General features: G+C 41.3%; 1 protein-coding gene across 3 annotated transcripts in view; it reads right to left on the reverse strand.

The window, feature by feature from the left end:
- PRKD1 (protein kinase D1) overlaps positions 1-17,047 on the reverse strand; it is a 165,507-nt gene that overhangs the window by 49,387 nt on the left and 99,073 nt on the right. For all 3 annotated transcript variants that reach the window (XM_029079057.1, XM_029079058.1, XM_001512942.6), the window contains exon 3: positions 1,274-1,405. In XM_029079057.1, coding sequence (XP_028934890.1) covers positions 1,274-1,405 — 132 coding nt within the window. The remainder of the gene's footprint in view (positions 1-1,273; positions 1,406-17,047) is intronic.

Genomic DNA, 17,047 nt, shown 5'->3' on the forward strand with positions numbered 1-17,047 from the left:
TCTTTCACCTGGTTCCTCTGAGGCCAGCAACTGGTACTGTGAGACAGCTGATCAAGTGAGATATGTGCCCTCTGTGCGTCCTTTGCAGCAGCAGATCCTGCTGTGCTCACATCTGGTTTTTACAGACTAAACCAAGCCCGTGCTATCCAACATTCATCTAAATTTCCATTGTGTTCTGGAGACAAGAGTACCCTAATGGCCCAAAATATAAGGAGAAAAGAATGTTGTTTTTATTTGTTTTATTATGTGTGTTCCTTCTGGCGGATGATAAAAACACTTAGTGACCTGGTATACTTTTTGGCATTGGTTCACAAGATTAAATGTAGAGATAAATCTAGCAAACCAAGCATAACAAGACAACTACAGAAGACTACCTAATTGTATATTTTTAGGGCTCAGTTATCTAGATCATTTTTGCACAGATCACTAATAGTATTCCATTGACGCAAAGAAAAATGACTTTAATCAACATCAAGAGTCCTAAGTGAAAACTAAAGGGAATGTACAAAAGCCCACATGCTTCTAGAGCCACCTGCTAAATTCCATGCCAAGAAAGGATGGAAATAATTGTGAATATCTGATTAAAACATTTCAACCACCGAGAAGCAGAGTGGCCTAGTAGAAAAGCATATGCCTAGAAGTCACAGGACCCGGGGATTTCTAATCAGGGCTTTGCCACTTGCCTGCTGTATGATCTTGGGCAAGTCACTTAAATTCTCTGTGCCTCATTTCTTCATCTGTAAAAGGGGAATTTGATACCTTTTTTCCCTCCTAGATGGTGAGCCCCATGTAGTACAGGGACTGTGTCCAGACCTGACTATCTTGTTGTATCTACCCCAGTGCTTGGTACATAAAAAATACCACAATTTTTTTAAAAAATAGTATTTAATTTTTGCAGCAAGGGGCTCTCATAAGAGAAAACTCTCCCTCCACATCTTTCTTCATCCTCCTCATACCCCCAGCACCTTCCCGTTTTAACTAAAGAATCTCATCAGCAGGCTCCACATTCAGGGTCTCCCAGGGACCTACGAAGAGCTGCCATATGCATGGCCGTTTCTTCAGCCCTGTGGTGTTACAAGGCACATTTGCAAATGGCAAGGAGGCAGGGCGCATATCTGAAACTACTACGAGTGTGAGACCTTCAGCCAGGATTTGGGTGTAATCAGTTTGGCATTTCTAAAATGAAGGTGGTTGGGAGGCTGGGGAAAAACAAGGAAAAGCACACTAGAACCTCTAAAATGAAATTCTGGATGTTGAGAAGAGGATACATTACCTTCACATTTCAATCCCTGGCGTACAAGCCCCCAAAGCATCTCACCACAGTGGTCGCAGAAAGCCGGAGCCCGGTATGAATGAACGAACAAGGTGTGCGGCCGGATCTGAAAATCTTCAAAGGTGGCTGAAGCTGTGGAAACAATAGCAGAGTGAAATGAAAGACGTGTGATTATGGGGAAGAGAGGCAGGATAAATACAGGGAGTTCACAAATAACTTCTGAACCTCATTTTAGCCATTCATTCCAAACTCTTCCCCCATCGCAATGTTATCAGAACTTTAAATATCAAGAGTGGCTGATGGGCATAGAAATGAAGTCCAGTGTGCAATAGCACAGTGGATCAGACTGCTAGCCCATCCTGCCCTGAATTCTGGTATCACGATTATGGAGAGACAGGGGTAGTTTCCTTCCTTGATAGCATCCTCATCCAGAGGCAGCATTTCTGAGTGAATAATAATAATAATGTTGGTATTTGTTAAGCGCTTACTATGTGCAGAGCACTGTTCTAAGTGCTGGGGTAGATACAGGGTAATCAGATTGTCTCACATGAGCTTCACAGTTAATCCCCATTTTACAGATGACGTAACTGAGGCACAGAGAAGTTAAGTGACTTGCCCACAGTGACCCAGCTGACAAGTGGCAGAGCCTGGATTCGAATCCATGACCTCTGACTCCCAAGCCCGGTCTCTTTCCACTGAGCCACGCTGTGAAATGAGAACAGTAATGCGGGTCAGAGTATCTATCAAATAAGAGGTGCTAAACTCTTGGGAGAGTGCAATTCAACAGAATTAAAAGGCACATTCTCTACCCATAATGAGCTTACAGTCTAGAGTGGGAGGCAGATATTAATGTGAATAAGTAATTTAGAATAGATAATTTAAATATATGCACATAGGTGTTGGGTGGAGTGTGAGGTGAATATTAAACACCTAAAGGTCCCAGATCCAAGGCCAAGTATCCATTTTCTAATCCCAGCTCTGCCACCTGCCTGATGGGTGATCTTGAGCAAGTCACTTCACTTCTCCGTTCCTCAGTTCCCTCATCTGTAAAATGGAGATCAAATATCTGTTTTCTCTCCTGTTAGAGTGGGAGACTCCTGGAATAGGGACTATGTCTGACCTGATTATCTTAGTATCACAATTATTACTATTTTTATTAGAGTTGAACAATATGACATCTCTCTATATATATTTCCCTGGTGTGAAACATGAGTTTCAACTGCTTTCCATGCCCATGTTATTTCTCACGGTAAACCAATCAGCCAATGGTAATTACTGAGCACTTGCTAAGTAAAGAAAATTGGACTAAGAGCTTGAGGAGGGTATCACGAAGTGAGAGACATATTCTCCTGCCCCCACAGTGTGTACAATCTAATGAGAGATAAAGAGAAACAAAAATTGTTTATAATAGTAAGAACAGAAGGAAAAACAGGAACATAAGAAGTAGAAACGTTGACATGTCAGGATAAAGTAGTTGAATAAATAATGCAATATACAAGTAAATACACCTAAGGAGATAAGAGCTGAAGTTGGGATTAAAATGCATAAATCCTGAGGATGGCTGAGTTTTGGGGTTCTGTGTATTAACGGAGGGAAGCATCCCAGAATAAATTTTAAGAGAGCTCTTTTCAAGATGGATAAGACAAAGACCAGTAAAAAGTGACTCAAAATGGAAAATAGGACACCACCATGATAAACCACAGCCTGGAAAATCAGCCTTAAATTTTGAGTTTACTGCCTAGCATGCCACTGGACTATCTGAACTTCTCAAAAAATTGTCTCTTCTAAGCAAAGGATTTGGTGCACCAACTGGGGTTCCTTCAGTCTCTGTTCTGTATGAAAGGATGCAAGTCTATTCTAAGAAATAAAGTGTAAACCCCTTTAAGTAATGAAGCATGAATGTACTTTAAAATGAAAGAACTATTTAATCTTCATGACAAGATGTGTAAACTATCTGGATTCTGGTCTGGGAAGCCTTGCGAAGTGGTCTTTGGTGAAAAGAAGGTCTGTTTTAAATCCTTGCAGTTTTTAATAAAATCCCGGGCTACAGCAGCTGTTTAAAATCCATCCTATTTAACCAGGTTGCCGGCTGCTGCATTCATTATAATTCCATGATTCAAAGCACTACTAAGAATGAAAAGGGCCTTGCTAAGAATTTGCAATTGATTTCAAACGATACACTAATCAGATCACATTCTGAAGACGAAGCACTAATGAATAATTGTCATGCAAACATGAACGTTTCCTTTTTGCAATAATAAACTGGGGGAAAAGAACAGATTGTTTTTTGATGTTCACCTGAATAAAGCAGGGACTCTGGCACAGTAAAATTGCAATGGCTTCATAAATTCTCTGTTGCAAGCTAATCATATGTTTAACATGGAAGTATTTCATCTTCAGAGATATACTGCTGATCTACTTTGAAATGGAGTGGAAAGTTTATGCACAACAGTGCTATAAAAAGGGCACTGACCCTTCGGAAAGAGTTCACGTCTTGGAGTCAGGAGACAAAGGTCCCAGAGTTCCAGCTCTGCTACCAGTCTACATGGGACCTTGGGCAAGTCTCATGACCTCTCGGTATTTTCATATTCTCAGCTGTATTCTGGTAGTACCCAGACGGGCATATAGTGAGGATAAAATGAGCTAAGTGATGTGAAAACCGATCTAAAAGATGACCTTAACAGGGGGCCCGGGATCATAATTTAAGCTTTGCTAAAAGAGTTCGTTACGGTTCCAATTTCGCATTAAACATGGCCTCACTTTCCAATGGGAGCAAAGCACAATCAATCGCATTTACTGAGAGCTTACTGTGAACAGAGCACTGTACTAACGGCTTGGGAGAGTACAATATAACAGAGTTGGTAAACACTTTCCCCGTCCACAACTAAGGGAGACAGTCCAGAGGGGGAGACCGACATTACTAGAAATAAAAAATATGTATGTAAGTGATGTGGGGTAGTGTGCCAACCACTGTACTAGGCATTGGACTCTTCTTAGTCCCAACCCTGACCTCAATAAGGTGTCTATCAAATATGAAAGTAGGATCCTAGGCCTCCTTTCAATCGAAAGGCTATCGATATTTTACCAACTACCATTCATTCATGAAGTCTACCCAGAAGAGCACTCCTCAGTTTCTTGGAAGAAAAGGTTCTTCATACTGCTACCACTAAAGCACTGTTATTTCATTTATATCTGTGCTGAACAGCTGAATGGCCTTTGGTGAATACAGAATCCTGGAAAATGAGCATTCCACCACAATTAGACTTTTCCACACTTATTCCATCTCGGTGCACTTAGAATTTTTAAATTACCCAAGAAAGACATAAGCAATTAAACCATGAAAAGTGACAGTGCCAAGAAACATTTACTGCAAATACATTTGTTTTTAATATTTGAAGAGAATTAACATTCACGAACATTTAGCACCCTTGACTTATTAAATGCCGTATTTCAAAAGTTCAATTTTAATATTCTTCTGGTAACTTTAGAGTAATCAAATACATTTTAAAAATAAAACTGTGTCGTACTCTAAGATTTCACATTTATCTGAAATCAATCCACAACATCCATTCATTATGAATTTATCTGTTCTGCACCCTAGGGGAAATCAACATTAGCTAAGTTTATGCATGCAGTTGCTACTAATCACAAAATTGCACTTCAGAGGTAATAATGTTGCAGAGGAAAACAAAATGAATGCTGCAATTCAAGTTCATTTAAGTTATGGAGCCAAAATAGAGAGGTCTGAATGAGTCCCAGAGACTCAGAGGAAGCAGCATTGTGATACCTGCCCTCTCTCATCAGCAAGCAGTCTGGTATAAAGGAAATACTTGTGAAAATCACATACCCACATTAAATACAAAGGATGTCACACATATCTGTGCCTTTAGATTTGACCTGACTGCTTTCACAAAATACTGTCTGCTTCAGTGTACATGAGAAGAGAAAATAACCCAGTTTGAAAATTTGAATATATACTCAGCTCTAGTAGAATGTGGGGGGTTGCATCCTTCCCAAACTCCACATTTAATGAGCACTCAAGCTATAGCACACAGACCTTGAACAATAATGTACGAAAACACAGAACCGTTTTTCCTAACTTCATAATCTATACAGACAGATCCATGTTGTAGAAGACTGATCTAATTCCCCATCAATGTTCCCCCCAGATTTTTTATGACACATTTACTAGAGAAGCAGCATGGCCTACTGGATAGAGCATGGGCCTGGGAGTCAGAAGGACCTGGGTTCTAATCCCGTCTCTACCACTTGTCTGCTTGGTGACACTGGGCCTCAGTATCTCAGTTCTCTCTTTTGTAAAATGGGTATTAAGACTGTGAACCTCATGTGGGCCAGGGACTGTGTCCAACCTGATTAGCTTGGACCTAACCCAGCACTTAGTACAGTGCTTTGCACAAAGTAAGTACTTAAATGCCATATAAATAAGAAAAAAAAAAAGCAACAACTTGTGCATTATGTAAATACTAAATAAAACATTTAAATACAAGACTGCGAGCTGGGCTTCATTCATTTCTGAAGATTTATTATTGATGATGAGATCCTCTCCTTGTGTTTGAGAGGGACTATATACTAAATACCAACATAATTATTACTACCACTGCTCTCTTTATATGTAGTCAGTGGAAACAAATTCTATCCTTCATTACCAAGGCCTCTCTTTGAGAAATGCAGAAGTTCTACTAGTCAATATTGCACAATATCCTCCCCTTGGGCTACCTCCAGCAGTAATGTTCTGCCTAAGCCAACCTTTACCCCAAGAAAGAACAAGAGCACAAAACAGGGTTGGAATTTCTGGAAATATGATCAAAGGCTTCATTCATGTTTCAGAAGAGGTGCCGGCTCAGAAGGGGAAGATATGTTACTCTCAATGGTTAGTAGAGATTCCCCTCCTACCTCTTTCATTTTCGCTTAGAGACTACCTAAGAGAAAACAAAAGATGAGACAAGACTGTTTTCCAGTATAAAATCCAGCCCTTGAGGAGGGGAACCATTGGTCTCTGGAGACTCTCTGACGTCTGTTTCCTCTACAAAATATGAAAGAGTTTCCACTATGAAGGAAATTACTTCTGTCCCTGTCCTTCCGGTAAACAATGAATGACTAAATGGAACTAAGTCTATGTGATTTCTGCCAGTTCCCATTCTAAGACAGGACAATTAGCATTCGGACTTGTGACATGGAAGGAGAGATTTACCAACTACTGTCAGTCAGATTGCCACTGGAAACAGTGACAAGCCTCTCAGGCCTGGAAGCTTGAAACGCATCTGACCATGGACAAGTAAGTAGAAATGTCAATGGAACCAAATTCCACTTCCTAAGTACAAATTCCCCAGGTCTTCTGAACACATTGGGTCACATTGGTTCTGAACACAGTAAAATTCAAATACAAGTGATTAGTCCTTGATTCCTTGGAAACAAATAATTTTGTGGAACTAAAGTGTTTGTCCAATTTCATTACATCACACAGAGGTTTACCAAGAAGTACACATATAATTTAATTATATTCCAACAACCAAAAATTCAGGTTCTTATCCTCTGCTAGATCTTTACTCTTATTCCACCTTTTCTCCAAAGTCCTTTTTATTTTATTTTTGATCCACTTTCAAGTTTCTCTCAGGGAGGGTATTGCTCCCCTCCCCAAGTCATTTCATGGAATGTGAGATCTCTTTACTTCTGATGGAGCTGAACAATGAAGACCACTGAGTCAAGGTTCACCTGACAATCTAGGGAAAGCCCAAGATTCATTCAGTTCTTCCTTATTACATAGATATTATAGTGCTCAAAAGAATCCAACAGATGTAAAAGAAGACATGTCCCCTGCCCTTACGGATTTCACAATCCATGGGGGAAGCAGGCAAACATACATGATTTACAAATAGAAGGAACAGGAGGGAGAACAAGAAATAGAAAGACTATGTAGGATGAAAAAGATGAATAAGTTAATAATTATATAATAATAATGATGGTATTTGTTAAGTGCTTACTATGTGCCAAGTGCTGTTCTTAGTGCTGAGGTAGATACAAGGTAACCAGATTGTCCCACGTGGGGCTCACACACTTAATCCCCATTTTCAGATGAGGCAACTGAGGCACAGAGAAGTTAAGTAACTTGTTCAAAGTCACACAGCTGATAAGTGTCAGAGTCGGGATTAGAACCCATAACCTTGGACTCCCAAGCCCGTGCTCTCGCCACTAAACCACACTACTTTTCCATTCATTATATACCATTCATAGATTGATATAAATATTTGACATGAATTTATCTGCTTCAGTATATCAAAGATATTTGTGAAATTACAAAGTAAGCCATATTTTGTAAACTATGCAATTATCAGGTTGTCTTTGCCTCCTCATAATCTTTATAAAGGTTCTTAGATTCAGCACTTGAGACTGAAAAACCAGTATTCCTGCCCAGAAACAAAGCCAGCAGTAATGATTGTAAGGGGCAGAGCAAAGCAAGAGATTTTCTCCTGAGTTTTTACCACAGAAATAATTCCCATTTTATATCAAATCCAGTTCAATGATGAATGAATTAGAGAAAAAAGCTATTCCCCACCTGTATAGTTGTGTCTGTTTGTATCAACATTTGAGAATCTTTCTATTCAGCTTAACTTCCCCAAAATAATTAGCCCATGCTTTGCTTCATAAAAGAATCCTATCAAATTGGATATTTCTAATACACAGAAACAGTCAATAAGCAAACAAAATAAGTAGTTGACTAGCCATTAAAATCCAGGGGTCAGCATGTACTTTAAGCTCTAACTTCAACTCAGAATTAAACCTCTATCCAAAACTGAGGGCAACTATTTAATGAGCAGCATAGGGCTGGATTTTAAATAACTTACTACATAAGTTTTTTGCTAGGTGAAAGTAATATCCTGAAAGCTTTGCATAACCCAGTCAGGTATCAAGATGGAGGCTCAGAGAAATGTATTCTTGATTCTATTTTCTTTCATTTTAATAAACATGTTTTATGCAGATCTCCAAATTAAACCTGAAAATGAAGACTTAATGCCTTTTATATATACATACCCATACATATATATAAAATATAAAACACACACTTATAACTGTCCTTTATTTCAAAAGATAATACTGATGTCAGATCTTGTTTGTGCATGTGAATGTGGCTTGAAAAGATTAATTCGGGATCGACACTCCCTCTCATGTTATTTACACCTAAGGAGAAATCCATGGTGCATTAATAGGCTTGTCTGTCTAGTCTGAACAAGAGAATGTCTCCGTGGGACTGCACAATCATTTGAAGTTGAGTGGGGAGAGTTATTACATATAACAGTATCCTGAAAATCATTTTCAAAAATCAACTATATTACAGGGTCCTATTCAGGCTCTTTATCACCAGCCCAGGAAGACAGATAAAGATTCAGCATATACCTGGACTTCCCCAAAATCCTGTCTTTGAAGTCTTACCTTGACCTCCCTGACTGAATAGCCATCCACAGTATTAATCATTATTTCTGGGTGGCTCCCCATTAGCTAAAGACAACTCTAGCATGGTCATTTTTCTTAAACTGTGAACCCCATGTAGAACAGGGATTGTGTCTGATCTGCTTATGTTGTATCTAGCCTCACATTTAGTACAGTGTTCTTAGTACCTGAGAGGAATGCTTAGAGGAGCAGAATTGGCCTAGTGGGTAGAGCACAGGCCTGGGAGTCAGAAGGACCTGGGTTCTAATCCCCTCTTTACCACTTGTCTGCTTTGTGACCTTGGGCAAATCACTTATCTGAGCTTCAGTTCCCTGTAAATGGGGATTAAGAGTGTGAGTCCCATGTGGGACAGGGACTGTGTCCAGCCTGATTAGCTTGTATTTACCCCATCCCTTAGTATAGTTCCTGGTACACCGTGACCACCTTAAATACCGTAATTATCATCACTTTGTGTCAGGACATATAGTAAGCTCTTTTACAGCATTATTTAGTTCTGGACAACAGAAACTCCATTATGAAACAAATATTTGTTGAAATTTATTAGACTGTAGGTCTCTTATGGACAGAAATTATGCCTTCCAATTCTATTGTAACTGCCCAAGCCCTTAGTACAGTGATATACCAATACCAGCAATTAGTGAGAGGACAGAAACTGAGAAATTTGTCCCAGGAAAATGGATCGAGTGATAAACACCCCAGGAGGATAATTAAGGAATTTCACAAAGAACGGTTCTGTGCATCTATTTGGACAGATATGCACTTTAATGCTTAAGATGTTCAATGCTTGGCGTGACTTGGTGGCTGATTAAGGAAGGCTTCAGATAAACTTGTTTTTATGATTCTGAATGAGGGGAAGAAGAGGGTTTGCTGAAGCTAAAGCGCTGAGAACATTCTAGGCTGGAGAAGGGAGAGGGCTTGCTGGTAGAAGACAAGGAGGTGGTTCATTTGGGCAGAGCAGAGAGTGTGAACAGGAGCAGGAGTTGAGATATGCCAGGAGAAACCCTGTAAATTAAGCAGAGCCTGTACCCTTCAGATAAAATCCAGAAATCACCCTCTTTGCTATAGTCTTTGAGAACTACTTCCAATTTTTAAATGATTTTAAGTCTGTCTCCCGCTGCTAGATTATAATTTCCTGGTGGTCAAGGGTCATGTCTTCTTTTTCTGATATTCTCTTCCAAGCTTTGCACACAATAGGCTCTCAGTAAATACTATTGCTTGACTGATTGTTGCCTGTCACTTCTGCAGCTGCTTCTCAGTTCCTGCTTGTCACCACGAGGGTGGCCACTGGTGGCCATCAAGACTACTGGGCATATCAAACAAGGGACACTGGTTGCCTAGAAAACTGGACAGCCTGGAAAAACAAACTAAAAGCGCACCCTAATAATGATGAGCTTGAAATTTTCCCGACTGCATCGCTTTGCATAACTGTTTCACGGTCAATGGGAAACATCTGCCATTTATTGGAAGAAAATGCTTGGAGAGAAGTTTTAGTTTAACAGGCAGTGTATTCTGGAGCTTTTTCACATCTGCTGAGTCGTAAATACGTTCCCAAACTTTATCGTCTCAGATGATCGTCAAAAACTATTTTGAGCGAGAGAGGTGAACTCACAATGGGATTTTCCAGGCAGGCTCTGGGTGCCCCTACGGGCTAGTAGAAGCCAGCACCCAGGATTGGGGAGCTCTCCTCTTTGAACGCCACCCTTGATTATTGATGTCAGTGGTCCTGGCACCTCGGCAGATTGCAGGGAGTGGAGGGAAGGGGTACTCTTGTCACGGAGCTGATCCTTCTTCCACCCAGATGATGAACTCAGGTATCAGAGGGTCAAAAAGGCAACTCAAACTTGTGGCACTGATGTGGATTTGGTAGTAATACAGTAGTCGTGGTAGTCACTGAATACAGTGCAGACCGGTGTGCATTTAATGCATACCCTGTACCGGGCCCACCCTACTTAAAAATCACCTCCTCCAAGAGGCGTTCCCAGACTGAGCTCCTCTTCCCCCTCTACTCCCTCTGCCATCTCCCCTTTACCTTTCCGCAGCTAAAGCCTCATTTTCCCCTTTTCCCTCTGCTCCTCCACCTCTCCCTTCCCATCCCCACAGCACTGTACTCGTCCGCTCAACTGTATATATTTTCATTACCCTATTTATTTTGTTAATGAATTGTACATCGCCTTGATTCTATTTAGTTGCCATTGTTTTTACGAGATGTTCTTCCCCTTGACACTTGTTTATTGCCATTGTTCTCGTCTGTCCGTCTCCCCCGATTAGACTGTAAGCCCATCAAACGGCAGGGACTGTATCTGTTGCCGACTTGTTCATCCCAAGCGCTTAGTACAGTGCTCTGCACATAGTAAGCGCTCAATAAATACTATTGAATGAATGAATGAATTGAATGAATGAATGAATAATTTCTGGCCCAAGACAACTTCAGAAGATCAAAATAAGGATTTGCCCAAACATAGCCCTCTTTTTCCACAAAAAAAACTCAATGTTCCTTCATATCTATAATTTTGGCTGTTATAAAATTTAAAGGGAGGTAGGTGGGCACGGATGCTTCACCCATTTTACAGATAAGCCAAGTGAGGGCCCAATTGGTGGTAAGGCTGGGACTAAGACCCAGTTCCCTTCCCTCTATCCCTGGTCTCCTGACACTAGGCTGCAGAGAAGATGGCCTCCCACTCTGGGTGGGATATGCCCTTGAAGTGTTTGTCCCTTAGGCATGATGGGTTTTTCCTGTTTCCCAAGTGACCGGCCCAGCCACTCTGAGCTGTTTGGCTGGGGCTAGGGGATAGAATATCTCTGTTTGGTGTCCTTATCTGCTTCATGAATCAGTGAGTGCAACACTTGTTACAGTATTGGGGTCTTTGGGGGGGGGATTTGGCTGCCCATGCTATTCCAGTGGATATGCCATTCCCTAGGAGTAATCCTGGGATTCCAACTGGCTGGAGCAGAGTTAATGTTGGAGAATTCTGGAATGGGGAAAATGAACTGAATGAAATCCACCCATTTCAGAATCACCAGCAGCAGAAGAAAAATCCTTACTTTCAGCCTCATGGAGCAATGATCTTAAGCAAATTGCAAAACTTTCTCATTTCTCAATTTTCAAGGAGAAGAAATGAAGCCAAATCCCGAGGTAATCGATAGCAATTATGGAGCAACTCCTGTGGGCATAACACTGTACTAAGTGCTTGGGAAAAATAACAGTGATAAAATTAAGCATAAATGTGGTATTAGGATAGACACAAGATAATTAGATTGGATACAGCCCTTGTCCCACTTGGGAGTTTACAGTCTTGGGAATGAGAAGGGATATTTAATTCTCACTTTACAGTTGAGGAAACAGAGGCACAAAGAGGTTGTGTGTTTTGATCAAGATCACAGAGTAGGCCAGTGGCAGAGGCAATATTAAAATCAAATCTCCCGACACCAAGTCATGGTCATTTTCCACAGGGAAAGTTCAATAGGGTTAGTAGACATAATCTCTGTCCTCTAGAAGCTTACAATCTAGCAAGAGGGGACAGACACTACAGTGAATTCCAGATTGAAGGAAGAAGAGTATAAAAATGTGTAAATTTCTAAAAAATGTATGAAATAGATGCATACTCTGCATCCTCCTACCTGCAACACCCCGCCTTCTGAACCCAAGCTAGCCCTTAAACGCAAACAGTCATTTTTGTGAATGACCCAGTTTGAGTTCCAGAACCAAGCCAACTAACAACCCACCAACTCTGTCACTCTGGAGGAAATCAAACATCCAACGATTTCCCATTTAGGGACCCACATGTTTGTTCTTTTCCATTTCCTTTCGGATGATTATGCCTGCAATTTTCTGAGCAAATGTATTTTTAACCTGAAAAAAACAGAACATTTTAATGTATTCCCTGTTTGGCATAACAAAATTGTAAAACTCCCACAGCTCTACTTGTTGGATATTATAGAAGAAGACTGTAATTTTGCATGCCAACGCAGGCAGAACACCTGAGAATAAATGCCTATCCAAACTCAGAGAGTACCATTCCAAAATACATTATGTATTTCTGAGCATGAGGTCAGAATTTTTGAGAAAACAAAAGAGGCTCAAATAAACTTTAGTGACATGCACTTATTAGACATTGTACATCCACTTCTTTTAAAAGTCATTTCCAGAAGTCATATGGGACCTGTCATAGCACAGATTTTCAAAACACTAAGATGTTTTCTCCCAGCTTCATACAAGTGAATATTTGAAAATGCCAAATTGGGATCTAGAGCAATCAAAAACAATGACATTTTATAAAGAAATAGTGCTCCAATTACTGCCCTCCCAATTATGAAATGCTTGGAACATCTCCCACAGGTTGTGTATTTATGTAAGGTGTGCTCTTCCCTGAGATGTCACTTAAATAGAGCAGATGACTAAAAAGTGGAGCGGCAATGTTTGTAGCGAAAGCTTTTGCTGCTTGCAACAATACAAAAGGAAACACTGTCAAGCATGCCAACTCAAACTGAGATATTTTTAAGCACTTTAAACTAAAAAAGCAGTTTTACACTCAGGCAAACATTTGGTGACAACTCTTTCAAAAGGTCTTCCTGCTTTTGAGAAGTTTAAAAACTTCAAGAAATCCTCAACAACACTTACTGAGCACCTACTGAGAGTAGGGCACTGAATGGGATGCTCATTACTTTCCAAGTGAGTGCTTTTTTGGGTGTCTCCTGTGGGCAAGCACTGTACTGGGTGCTTGTTGAATGCAGAGGACTGAATTGTACACCTGTGGGCAGAACACTGAACTAAACACTGAGGTGCCTGTTATGTAAAGAGCTCTATTGAGCAGAGCAAACAGTGTCTACAGTATGAAGAGTAGCATATCGAAAGCAGAGTATTATACCGAGGATCCTATTGTCTGTAAATCACTCTACTGCATTCCCTTAGGAAACTGTGTGGAGAACAAACATCAATAACTTCAAGTGGGGTTGGGATAAATTGGTGGATAAGCAATCCATAAGAAGTCACTAGAGAGATGGGACTGGTTACCGAGCAATTCCTTCATTAGACTAAATTTCCCAATGGCAAGGACTTTGCCTTCTAATTTTATTGCACGCTCCCAAGAGTCTATTATGGTACTCTGAACAAGCATGGCCTAGTGGATAGAACTCAGCCTGGAAATCAGAAGAACCTGGGTTCTAATCCCAATTCCACCACTTGTCCGCTGTGTCTACTGTTTTGGGTTTCAGCTGTCACATTGTTTCTGGGGGAAACTCAGCACAGGGATTCCTCACAGATTCAGAAGAGCTGAGAAGGTATAAACAGGAAAATATTTCAACTGCATAAAACCAAAGACAAGACAGGAATAACAATGATCCCTCCCAACGAATTTTACAGCTAGAGCAATAATAACAATAATAATAATAATAGTAATGGATAGGATAAGCACTTGATAATAATCACTTATTAAATGCTTATGTGTGGAGAGCACTGTATTAATCACTGGAGGAGAACACACAGGTGAGAATTAGACATGGTCCCTGTACCTTAGTACCTTAGTACAAGAGGGAGAAGGGATTTGAGACAGGCACATGAGGGATGATGGAACTTTACAAGACAACACAGTTGAAAACATAAAATAAAATTTAATTCAGCAAGGTACTGTGCCTAGAGGAGCAGAATTTCAGGTTCCTCAGGGCTCAAAATTCAAGACATACACCAAGTCATAGTAACCATAAACACAGTCTTCCCAGGGTTTTGCGGAACCCTCATTATGTGGGCATTTTTCTCTTCCCCTCCGGGGCGGTGGAAGGCAGGATGGGATGAAGTCTCCTCAATGGCGCAATGTACAGATGGCACAGCTTTTGTCTTTCCAGATGTGAGTCTTAATATCTTCAGCTTTATCTTTGGATGGGAGCTAGTCCATCGCCTTGAACATCTCAGTTGTCTTTCTCTGAATCTTCTCCAGGAATTAAATTGGGCTTGGTCAGTGGTTTTGGAATTCCGCTGCTACAAAGGGTATAAGGAGCCTGAGGTCTGGCTAAATCTCTCTCCACCTGAGGGGTGGTTTACTTGATAGAGTGGAAGGCCCTGCCCTGTGATATTCCCTGTTCCAGAAATAGGCATTGCTGCTTAGCAAGGATCAGAGAAAAATGGGTCTATAAAAAGATGTCCAGGGGGCAAATTTATACCATATAATTGTTCCAGAACCACAGAGTTGGTTCACCACCAAAAATACCCACAATGATAGGTTACTCAACCAGTGCAAATTCACCCATGCACTGAGGCTTAGCAAAGTGTTTCCCTGGCAAGGGAGGTGAGAGGAAAATCCAGGGTGCTGGAGTGAGAGGAGAGATGGCGGTGAGGGCAAAGCTAGAGAGGAAATAGGAGGACTCTGTGTAGGCAAAGTGGAGTCCCCATGGCCAAAAGACAATGACTGAAGAGAAGCTAAACAAAGGAGGAGAGGAACAATCTCCAATAGGCATTTAAAGCCCACAGCTAGGAGTATCCCTTGAATGAGAGAACAAACTGAAAGAAACTGGAAGCCAGTTCCAGTACCAAGTTCCAAGAACTTCAGCAAATGATTCTCCTTTCTAGGTGCCGGAGCTTCTGATACCCAATTTTCAACTCCTTATTCAAGACATGCAAATGCCTCGACACAATGATGATGAAGAATGGGTACTACTGTTCGATTGATTCAAACTGTACACCAAAAAGCCAAGCCTGTTACCTCAATAACACAGGTAAAACCTGTCTGTCACTTGAATGACTTGGGACATTCTGTCAGAGTAGGGGATGGGCTCTGAATGCCTACTCTGGTGCTCTTAGCTCAGTACAGTGAAATGGCACCCTGATCATGCAATCACCCGTCACTCTACAGGGGGAAAGGCTCAAGTAGCTCCATGGCTCCACCTTTTCCTGAGATGAAAGACTGAAGGGTAGGTAGCTTGAGGCTGGCTCTGGAACAGGTTTCAGTGTCTGGGCTCCCTTCTCTCATGTCTTTTCAAGAGATGGGATTCAATTTGAGTAAATCATTCATAAATGGCTAGCTTCAGGAGCATTATAGATTCCTTGAGAGCAGGAAACAGTCTATTTTTCTTATATGCTCTCCCCAAGCTTTGCACTCAATAAACACCAGTACAGTGTTCATAACACAGTGGGTGCTCCTTAACATTTTCTACACATGGTAAGTCTTCAATAAACACTGATTATTCAGTGGCCTCACCACACCCACACACGGGAAAGATCCGCATTATACCCAAACTCCCCATTCCAGTTAATTTCTCAGCAATGCCAGCAAACACAGTAGATGAGCTTTCAGTTGAGCATCCAAGTTTAGAGAAAGTGTCTGTTCTACAGAAATCTCCCCAACGTTTCCTTTCTTCTTCCAAACCCCAGACCACCAAAGAGCAATCTTTTTGTGCCCAGTTAGATGACCCCTACGTGTAATAATAATAATTTTTTTAAAATAATTGTTGTATTGTTAAGCACTTACTGTGTTCCAGGCACTATGCTAAGCACTGGGGTGGATACAGGTAAATTGGGTTGGACACAGTCCCTAACCCACATGGGGCTCACAGTCTCAATCCCCATTTTCCAGATGAGGTAACTGAGGCACAGAGAAGTAAAGTGAGTTACCTAAGGTCACACAGCAGACAAGTGGATTAGAACCCACGACCTACTGACTCCAAGGCCTGTGCTCTGTCATCTATGCCTTGCTGCTCCTCTGCCCCTTCACTAATATATTTCCCCCGCTTCACTAATCCTGAGAACCAGAGGGACAGAAGCCCCACACACTGGCTTGACCAAGCCAGGGAAGTATCTCAATTCCTTCACTGTCCCTCAAGATATGTGCCCACTGACTAAACATACCAGCCCAACAGGAAACACAATAATAGCCCGGAGGTTCACTCTGTGGTTAGAAGCTGAGGAGCATCTGGTGTCTGTAAGGAAATCTTTTCATCTCAGTCTCTCAACCTTCAGCACAGAATGCTCGGGCTAATACATGGGACACTAGGAAACTGATGGTCTTGCTCTCATTTCTCATCCAGTTCCAAAGCAGGGCCTACTGTGGGGGGAAGCACAAGGCCTGGTGGGTCTGGGTGTACGGCATTCTGTAGCAGAGCTGTGACCAGCAGAGACAGACCATTTCTTCTTTCCCTGAGAGAGTGGTAAGGCATATAGGCATTGCCAGGTCTCAGGCTTGTGGTTTCTCCCAGCTAGCTACTTAATCCAGCAACTTTTTAAATCATCATTTGTGCCACACTAATTTCAAACCAAATGGGATGTGGGAACCGCTAAGTGTGGTGGAGTGGAAGAGCATCAGTCTGGAAGTCGGAGGACCC

The sequence above is a fragment of the Ornithorhynchus anatinus genome, chromosome 14, assembly GCF_004115215.2.
Source record: "Ornithorhynchus anatinus isolate Pmale09 chromosome 14, mOrnAna1.pri.v4, whole genome shotgun sequence".
NCBI classification, from domain to species: domain Eukaryota; kingdom Metazoa; phylum Chordata; class Mammalia; order Monotremata; family Ornithorhynchidae; genus Ornithorhynchus; species Ornithorhynchus anatinus.